The sequence below is a fragment of the Phalaenopsis equestris genome, unplaced genomic scaffold (genome assembly GCF_001263595.1).
Source record: "Phalaenopsis equestris unplaced genomic scaffold, ASM126359v1 Scaffold001307, whole genome shotgun sequence".
NCBI classification, from domain to species: Eukaryota; Viridiplantae; Streptophyta; class Magnoliopsida; order Asparagales; family Orchidaceae; genus Phalaenopsis; species Phalaenopsis equestris.
Window position 1 is genome coordinate 941,614 of NW_018165746.1, and position 9,843 is coordinate 951,456.

The 9,843-nt window shown below is 33.6% G+C and overlaps 1 protein-coding gene across 1 annotated transcript in view; it reads left to right on the forward strand.

The window, feature by feature from the left end:
* The first annotated feature begins 987 nt into the window (after positions 1-987).
* LOC110033908 (protein DJ-1 homolog D) overlaps positions 988-9,843 on the forward strand; it is a 22,949-nt gene continuing 14,093 nt past the window's right edge. The window contains exons 1-3 of the mRNA XM_020738067.1: positions 988-1,165; positions 1,257-1,376; positions 5,190-5,630. Coding sequence (XP_020593726.1) covers positions 1,100-1,165; positions 1,257-1,376; positions 5,190-5,630 — 627 coding nt within the window. The 5' untranslated portion in view covers positions 988-1,099. The remainder of the gene's footprint in view (positions 1,166-1,256; positions 1,377-5,189; positions 5,631-9,843) is intronic.

Below are 9,843 nucleotides of genomic sequence, written 5' to 3' on the forward strand. Positions count from 1 at the left end.
CATTTTATCATAGAACTAAAATTAAAATAATTTGTTTAGGAACAAAATCGTTTAATTTTAATACTATATAAAAGTTCTTGAAGTATGGTAAATAAAATAATCTAATAAGGTGTTCTAGTCTACACACATAATGATAAAATAACTATGATAATTAATCAGAATTATACTATTAATGAATTTATTATTATTAAGTAATTAATAATTTATATTTAATTAATTTTTTTATATCCAAATACAATATAAATTATTATCAAATGTAATTTAAAAATTGCCATTTGAATAACAAATAAGTTAGTTCTTCAGTTCAATCAATTTTTTAATTTACAAAAAATTTAAAATTTTTAAATTGGCTACTTAAATTAACATTAATCAAGTAATCAAGCTAAACTCGAATTGTTTATCGAACGACAGTACATTCAAATCAATTGAAGGGCTGCAAGATGCACACCTATGTTATAGAAAAAAATATTGCATCAGTATTCAACACGTCGAGTTACGTTCGGAGTTGAATGAAATCACCCAATGTGGATTTGACAAAAAACAACGGCCCTGTTACACGGGAATATTCCCCGTGTTATTCTGTGTTATTCAGTTGTTATTGTATGTTATTCATGTATTATTGTGTTCAGAGAATATTCTCAGTGTTATAATAACACAATAATATAACAATAACACTTGAATAACACATAATAACACGTAAATAACACCTGAATAATCCGAGAGGTTGTGTTACCATGCAGATTTTATTTTATTTTTCTGTCACCTCATGTGACGTGATTTCATTGGACTTCACACCTAACTCTAAGTACGAAGTCCTAATGCAATATTTTCATGATGTTATATACCCATCTATAACCTGCGACATGTATTTTAATGAATGGTTTCATGTATATTTATCAAAATATTATCATAATATCACAAATTCACACATATATTATCCAAAAATAATATCCCCTCGCTTACGAGTCAGGAGTGTTCTGGGTGGGACCTACATTGAACTTCGCGTTTCATGATATCCAAGGATCACTCCTATTGACAACGGGTTCCGATAAGTCGGTCAGTCAGTCGATTCCTGTTTCCGGTTGAGGAAGAAGAGGATATGGCGGCAAACGCAGCTTCTAGAAGGGTTCTGATGCTCTGCGGGGACTACGTGGAAGATTACGAGGTATTCGCGTTTGATGCTCTTCCTCTTCTTCATTCTCGATGCAGTTTTTGGCATTTTACGAGCTAAATGGGGGTTTTGGAATGCTGCATAGGCGATGGTTCCTTTTCAAGCACTGCAAGCTTATGGAATAGCCGTGGACGCAGTTTGCCCAGGAAAGAAAGCCGGCGAGATATGCAGAACTGCGGTGCATGAGATTTCACCGCATCATCAGGTAATTGTTACTGTGGCTTGTCCGATTAGTGGATTTTGGATGAATTTACAATTACTACTCGGTGAAGATATGGAGTTGTTTCCAAAATTAGTTTAAATTTATTTAGCGTGTCAACTGGGAATTTATGTGCCTAATGGCGTGTTTTTGAAGAGGTGTTATTTAGAACTCTTTAAATAATTAAATATCATATCGGAGCTCATAATAATTTGCATTTTCAAAGGAGCCTAGTCAATCTTTGGATGGGCGATTTTACTTAGCTAATGATTGGCTTCATCTTATCATATTGGCCAAGATAGAAGTCGATGACTACTATTTTTTAACTCCATAAATTATATAATTTTTTTTTATTTGTAAAAACATTTGTAATGTTTTTTATAGTTTTAATAACTTACCATATTCATAAAATTTTGATTTATTGAGCATGCTTTCTATTGAATATGAGCTTATATTCATTTGAGCATTGTTAATTTGTAATGATTGAATGCGTGTAATAGTTTATAGTAGTTTAAGATTTGCTAAATTTGAATAGTAATATCTAAAGCAATAAATACAAGCCATCTCAGCCTGTTTGTTTAGAGCTTGGTCTTTCAACTAAGAGGTACTGGGTTCAAAGCATTGCATAAGCAATGTACATGTGTTTGCTTTTAAAGTCATTCAAACTTCTCAAAAAAAAAAAAAACTTAAATGCAATATTAGATCATGAAAGTCTAAGTGATATTGATATTAATGTTGAAAGATAACTTTACGCTGCAACACATCAACATAAATTTTAGAAAGAAGTGCAACAAAGAAGAAAGCACACATAACCACTACCTATGACTTTTGCCCGATATGTCCCTCCTCACTATAGAAGTATATATTTAGTGCTTGGTTTGTCTTCATGCACATGTTATTGCACATGTACATATACGTATGAATTTCAGGCATCCCATTGTTCTTTATTTTGACGGCGAATATCCATACTTCATTTTCCATCCATTTATTTGATGTTCTGCTCCACCCTCTCTAATTCAATACCCTATTGGAATCCAACATGATGCACTACCGTTATGTAGTCGATGCCACTCAAGACAAACCCACAAGTTAGAGGCGCCTAACCTAAATTGATTTTCTTGCCCTTCAGATAGAATCTGTTTAACTTAAGATTATCTGCGTATATGGCGTCCAATATGCTTACATAAAGTAATGATGTATAATTTTTCTGGTTATTTTTGCTTCCATGTTGGAGTAATCATTATACCTTATATGTATAATAATTTGTTTTGATGAAGCCCATCTGGCTTATTTTTGTAGAATAATACTGCATTTCCTGTCAATTTACTAGTTGATGCTTATTTCATCTATTTAATCATTTCAAATTTAAACTGTTTGTTAGGTTATGGTGTAAAGGAGCTTGCATGCATAGGTAAAACAATTATTCTGTAAAAAATTATACTTATAGCCTAACGACTTGTTTATCAGATCTTGAGGTTACCATAAATAAAACGTGGATTAATATGATGTTGTGCACATCTTCCATCGTTATTATATTCGATCAAGATGGGATGTGGAATGAATTTTAAAGTTAACAAACACTCCTCATAAATGTAATTCACAATTAGAACATACCATCGGCGTTGCAGTTTATTGATTCTATGGATTTTTAAGAATTTATTTATGTGTCACACGGAGAGCATGAATTTAAAAATCTCTAAAAATATTCAAAGATGCTGATACAAATCATGAATTGAACTTTGAAATATAGTCATTTGATATTTGCTTGGCGAACTTGTTAAGTTTTGATGATTTCCTTTGAATAGAGGCGATATTGAATCTAGGTTTTACTATCTTATTTGAGTTTCTTTTGGCTCAGTTATGATAGCTTAATGAGCCAATGAAAGTTGTATTCAGTTCTATGCTTTATGTTAAATGGACTTGATGATGAATCTAGAATTTATATGTTTTACTAGTATGTTTTCCTTCAACCATGATTTTACATTAGAATTTATTGGTTCTAGTTCCAACATGTTGTTACTTGATAATTGTTCTAGATCCATATTTATATAATTTGAATGCATTTTTCTGAAAAAAATAATCTAATTTTTATCAGCAGCAAATATGATGAACATGTAAATTAAAAACAAGAGGTCAAACACTATAAAAGGCACTAAAATTTTTTGTGGTTCTGCCAAAACAATCGTGCATCTATAGGAGGGGTCCCATCCGATGTTGAGAAGTCATACAAGTGTGTAAGTGAGTCAGGATGAGAGAAAACTCTTAACACCCAATCTTACCACAAAAGTGAAGTTTTGAATATCTCACAGTGCATAAAATAGCGAATAACTTGAGATAAATAATAAAGAAAGAGGGTTAAACTATTAAAAAAATACCCACCTGTTCCTTAAAAGTTTTTCTTCCCACATGTCTATGAAATCATCATATTTTTTTGGCACAATCGTTCTTTCACTGTGTCAAGATGGTACTCCACAGTCTCTAAAAACCTTTTTCTTCTCTTTACTTTTTTTTCTCTTCTTCTCTTATTTATTGTCTTATACATCAAGCCTTCTGTTTTACTTGAGCAAACCAAGCTTCTCTATTTTTCTTGTACTATTGATTATGTTCACTACTAAAGTCATCACTACTAATGTTTCCAATGCACATGCCCATGTCTCTCCAAACCACCTCTATGAACTATAAGTATAAGGATTCTTGAGGAGATGATTTCAAATCCGACTTAGACTTGAATTTTGGCAGAATTTATCAAAAATAAAAAGTTCTCTGGAAACTTTAAAGCCTACTATTATTAAAAAATAAATAATATATATTTTATCCTAAAAGTCACTTATTTTAAGTATTTGTTTTCTTGACCATATTGAGTCAAATCCTTATAGTATCTAGGTGCCTAGATGCATATGTATATTTAGGTATGAATGGCCTGTGTAATATTTTTCTACTCCTGGGCAGAGTCTCTCAATGAACATCATATACAACCACATTTATTTAGCCTTCCTTTTTTTTTGGTATGGTTTTACTATCATGACTTGGTAATTGTTTCAAGTAGAATTAAATAACCTGCACCGCTTGTCTGGACTTTGGTTTTGAGAATTGTATCTAGACTATTTGAATTGGCTCTTGGATATTTGGAGCAAGCTGGTTTGGATTGGATTCATTTCTAGGACAAGGAACTAGTAACATCTGGATCTTTTCTTCTATTTGTTTGGGACTTGGTGGAACTGACCATATTTTCAACCCCATTTACTTGGGTCATCCATCGTCAATTCTTCCCTTGGAATTCTTTGATCTTTTAACTTGCACCGGATCGACCTGGCTAAATCTGGTCAGCTCTAGCTATTGGCCCATACAATTTATCTTCATTAAACTTGTGCCCTTTAAAGTTTTTTTTGTTTTGGATATTTGGAAGTCTGTATGGATTGGACTCATTCCAAGACATTTGGGTTGCTCCTGGATTTGGTTGGAACTTAGTGGAATTGACCATATTTTCAAGGCCAATTACTTCGGTTATTCATTGTCTTATTCTTTGCCCTTGCAATTAGTCTTTTGATTTGCTCCAAATCTGCCTGCCTAATTCGGGCGAGCTTGAGTTGTCTAACCTGACAATTCCTCTCTTTCAAACTTGAGCCTTCAAAGTGGGTTACTTGGCAATATTTATTCAGTAACTCATAATACTATTTCTGATTGCTTTGAACTTTAAAGGACAACCAATCAACAAGGAATTCTCACACCACAAAGATCAATTTTGCTGTGCTAATCTTTTTGACGGAATTGTGTTCCTTAGGCTCATTCCTCTTTTATGGCTAAATTTTGTGGTTGCAGACATATTCAGAGTCACGAGGCCATAATTTTGTACTTAACGCGGCATTTGATGAAATTGAAGTGAGCAAATATAATGGATTACTTATACCTGGTGGAAGAGCTCCGGAGTATCTTGCCATGGATGAATCCGTGTTAAAATTAGTGAGAGAGTTTTCAAACTCGGGAAAGGCAATTGCATCCATTTGCCATGGACAGTTGATACTAGCTGCTGCAGGTGTTGTGAAAGGCCGAAAGTGTACAGCATATTCTGCTGTTAGGCCTGCTATGATTGCTGCAGGTTGTTATTGGATAGAAGCAGAGACTATGGCTACATGTGTTAGGGATGGTAATCTTGTAACTGGTGCAACATATGATGGGCATCCTGAATTTATTCGGCTGTTTGTAGAAGAACTCGGTGGTACAATACGAGGTTCCAACAAAAAGATTCTCTTTCTTTGTGGGGTATGTTTCTAACATAATTAACTTGTAAATTATTAGCTTTCTACGGTAAACTTTTTTGCTTCCTTTAAGATGTATATTGTAGGGGATCATTAAAAAAAATAGACAGAATATTGATTGCTTAGGCTCAACTTTGATTTCTATATTGAATAAACTGACTGATTTAGTTTGGAATTGATCCTTGGGCTTGTGAAATCCAAATAACATGAACAAAATTGAAGGCTATACATCCTGATATTCAATTAAATTCAATATGTCAAAGCAATCCTAATTTAATCATACCTTTTACTTTCCTTTTTTTTTTTACTTCTGTTCATTTGTAATTGACCTTCATCTTTGACAGCAACTTTCATCCAATTAAGAGTTTGGAACAAAAGTGGGCCCGACTCACCCCTAAATTTTTTAATATTCATGAACCGATTGAGTTTATACCTTAGATGCCAACTTTGGTAGTATCTTTTTATAGTTGAGCTTGACTGCTGTTACTTGACCTTATTATATTGCAAGTTCCATGTTTCGTCGTTGTCATCAACAACAACAACGATCTTATTTAAGATATACGTTATGAATCTTTCTTTTTCATTCATTTAGGAAGTTTTAACGCTATTTCTGTATGCACAACCTTTAGTCATATTTGGTCCACATTTTTTAAACTTTTAAATTTTATCAAATTAACCATGCCTACTCACTTATCAGTTTATTTTTGCCATCATTAAATATTCTCAAATTTAGTTTATTTTCTACTATTTTTACTTTTAATAGGTGCTCCTCTTGCCATTATTCCGATGTAATCAATTCTTACTCCATCTTCTTTTGTTTCAGTACACTTGATCTAAATATTTTTATATAGGTACATTCAATTTTTTTATAAGTGATTTCTTTGTTACCCAACATATTCATATAGTATAAATGATCCCTTTATTGTTTTATGAAATTTGTCTTCTAGTCAGCCTTGTGTTTTCTAATCATATAATTATCCTTAGGCACTTCAATTTAACCACTTGAAGCATTTTAACTATCTTGTTTTAGGTGTTAATTATCCAAAATTTTGTTAATGGTATTGATGCGGGGCGTACGTGCGGGGCATCCCATGTCAAAGGTAGTGATTTGGCTCCTTGCCTGGAACGAACCGATTCAAGCTTTTTTCCCCTTTGAGGAGTCAATCACATCTCGTGGGTCATTCCTAGCTATCTTATTATTATATATTTGCTTTCGTGAGAGTCTAGGGTTAGATTTTGCATGAGTTTGTTCGAGACTGCCACCGACATCTCTATTTTCTATCTAGGGTTGTATCTGAGGGTTTAAGTGATGCTCTAGCCGTATCTTCTTCCCATAGTGGTGATTATTTTCCTTATCCTCTTCCGTATTCTCCCTACATCGCTCCCGGCCACCCCGTCCCCAGTGCAACCGCCTGGAAGAGCAGCTATTGCTGCTTTTCCTTGCAGTTACCCCATTTCCAGCCACCTCCCTCCCTTCCCAGCCTCGCTGCGACTCTGCACAACCATCTCCACCCTTCCCCAACCTTCCTGCATCACTACAAATTGTCGTTCCTCACTGTCGCCATCCAGAAAACAACAAATCTAATTTTTTCCTGTTGTCCAGCCTCCATTGAACAACAAACTGCCATCGTTTGGACTGTCATCTCTTACTTCCCTACTATACTCACCTTCTCCTTCATCTTCTATCGCACGAGCGCCTTAAGCGCACGTATGCCAGATTTCCTTCTCGGTTTCACGAGCTCGACTCAACCGAATTCGAAATCCTTTTGCCTTCTCGCTCCAAATTGAAGCCGTCTCCACTCTCTATGTCGTAGGAATCACACGAAAACGCAGACTCTCTCCTTGTGCGCTGAAGCCTCTCCACGCCCCTGCCTCACACATGATCCCGCTCTTACTTGCCTGAAGCCTCTTCGTTTTCTCCTTTGCACTCGACCCCCCAACCTTTTGCCACTCACCCCACATTTAAGCCATGTTTCCCTCGCATTATTATCAAGATTAATGTTAGTCAAGAAAGCAACTCCAGGATCACATCGTACAATGACGAAGGTACTGTAGTGACAGCGGTGGTAGGGTTTGTTTCTTGTACCAAAATGAAGTAATTGCTCAAGTAGGGATGCTATGCTTGATCTAATTTCATTTGATACTAGCAACATTCCTGACTTGATTACCGCCAAACATGAAGAAAAAAAGACAGATATGCTACCTATTAGAATTACAGACAATATTCATATTGGAATGTTGGTAAAGAAACAGTCATTGCCGGTCCCAAGCCCGGATGTGAAAAGTGGAGGGTTGCGTTAGGTAGTCGACAACCAGTTTAAAACTTGTCGAAAAAAAAAACATGACATGAATCCTTTTGATCATTGTGTAAGTGCTAGGGCGTCCCTTGGAAGCGACGTGTTGTATAATCTGAATACAGTGAAAGTGTGCAAGGACTGCTACACCGACGCCCGGGCGAAGTGTCAAATAAGCAAGAGTTCTCATATTACAGACGAATGCAGATAAAGAAGTTATTCCATGAAACTAATGAAACTAATATTATGATATGATCTTGGAAGGTACTCTCAATAATTAATTAATGGAATTAGTTGATATTATGATTCATAGGAAAATTAATATCTTATGCATTCAAGAAACTAAATGGGTTGGAGAAAATGCTAAAGAGATTGATAATTTAGGTTTTATTTAGGTTTTAAACTTTGGTTTTAAACTTTGGTATTCCGGTAAGAGTTGCACTAGAAATGATGTATGTGTAATTATAAATAATAGTTTGAAAGATAATGTTGTAAAAATTAATAGAGTTGGAGATCGAATTATAGCCCTTAAGATTATCATTGATACTAAGATTTTTAATATTATAAGTGTTTATGTTCCTCAAGTAGGTTTAGATACAGGGTTTAAAGATAATTTTTGGAATGACTTAGAAGACTTAATACAAATGATATCTCTTGAAGAAAGAATTTTTATTGGAGAAGATTTAAATGGACATGTCGGTAGAGTGGTAGGAGACTTCAGAATACTCATGGTGGCTACGGTTTTAAAGTAACTAATGAAAAAGGTAGAGCTATTTTAGATTTTGTTTTAGCGTATGATTTTGTTATTACTAATACTTTATTCAAGAAAAGAGATGAGCATCTTATTACTTATAAGAGTGGATCTAATAAAACACAAATTGATTATTTTCTTATGAGAAGAAGAGATCGTCGAGATTGTAAAAATTGTAAGGTCATTTCAAGCGAGAATTTAAGTACCCAACATCGTTTATTAGTTCTAGATTTTAAGATGACGAGTTGTAAAATAAAAAATACTAGGACTTATCATCGTGGAATTAGATGGGGGAACCTAAAAAAATAAATAAATTTTTTTTTATGAGTAAAATTTAAGATTTCAAAATTTGGGATGTTCATAAAGAAGCAAATGTTATGTGGGATAAAGTAACAAACACTATTAAACAAGTAGCAAAATATGTGCTTGGGGAATCAAAAGAAAAAATTTTTATAAATAAAAGTAGTTGGTGGTGGAATAATAATGAGCAAGGAAAGATAAAATATAAGAAGTTATGTTAGAAAAAATAGTTTAACTGTAAAAACTTAGAGAACTGAGAAAAATATCAAATGACTCGCAGGAAGTCTAAAAGAATAATCTATGACGCTGAAAATTCTGCTTTTAATGATCTTTATAATAGATTGAATACTAAGAAGGGTGAAAAATATATGTATAACCTAGCTAAACAAAGTGAAATGAAAAGTAAAGATTTGACTCAAGTAATGTGTATTAAAAATGAAAATCAAAAACTATTTTTCTTAGAAAAAGATATTCAACATAGGTGGGTGAGTTATTTTGATAAAATTTTTAATAAAGTTTCTGAAAATATGATCGACCTTAGTGATCCTAATATCGTGAATAATAATAAAATGTTTCATTTTTACCGTCGGATTAGTAAAAAAGAAGTTGAGGAGACTTTAAAGAAAACCAAAGGTAGAAAATAAATCTGTAGGACCTGATGCTATCTCAATTGAAGTGTGGAAATATTTAGGAGATCAGAGAGTTTCGTGGCGTACTAAATTCTTTAATCTTACAAACTCTTTAATATTATTCCAAACTCTTTAATATTATTTTAAAAACTAAAAAGATGCCTGAGTACTGGAGAAAGAGTAATTTGGTCCCCATTTTTAAGAATAAAGGGGATGCACAAGAGTGTGCACATTCTAGATAAA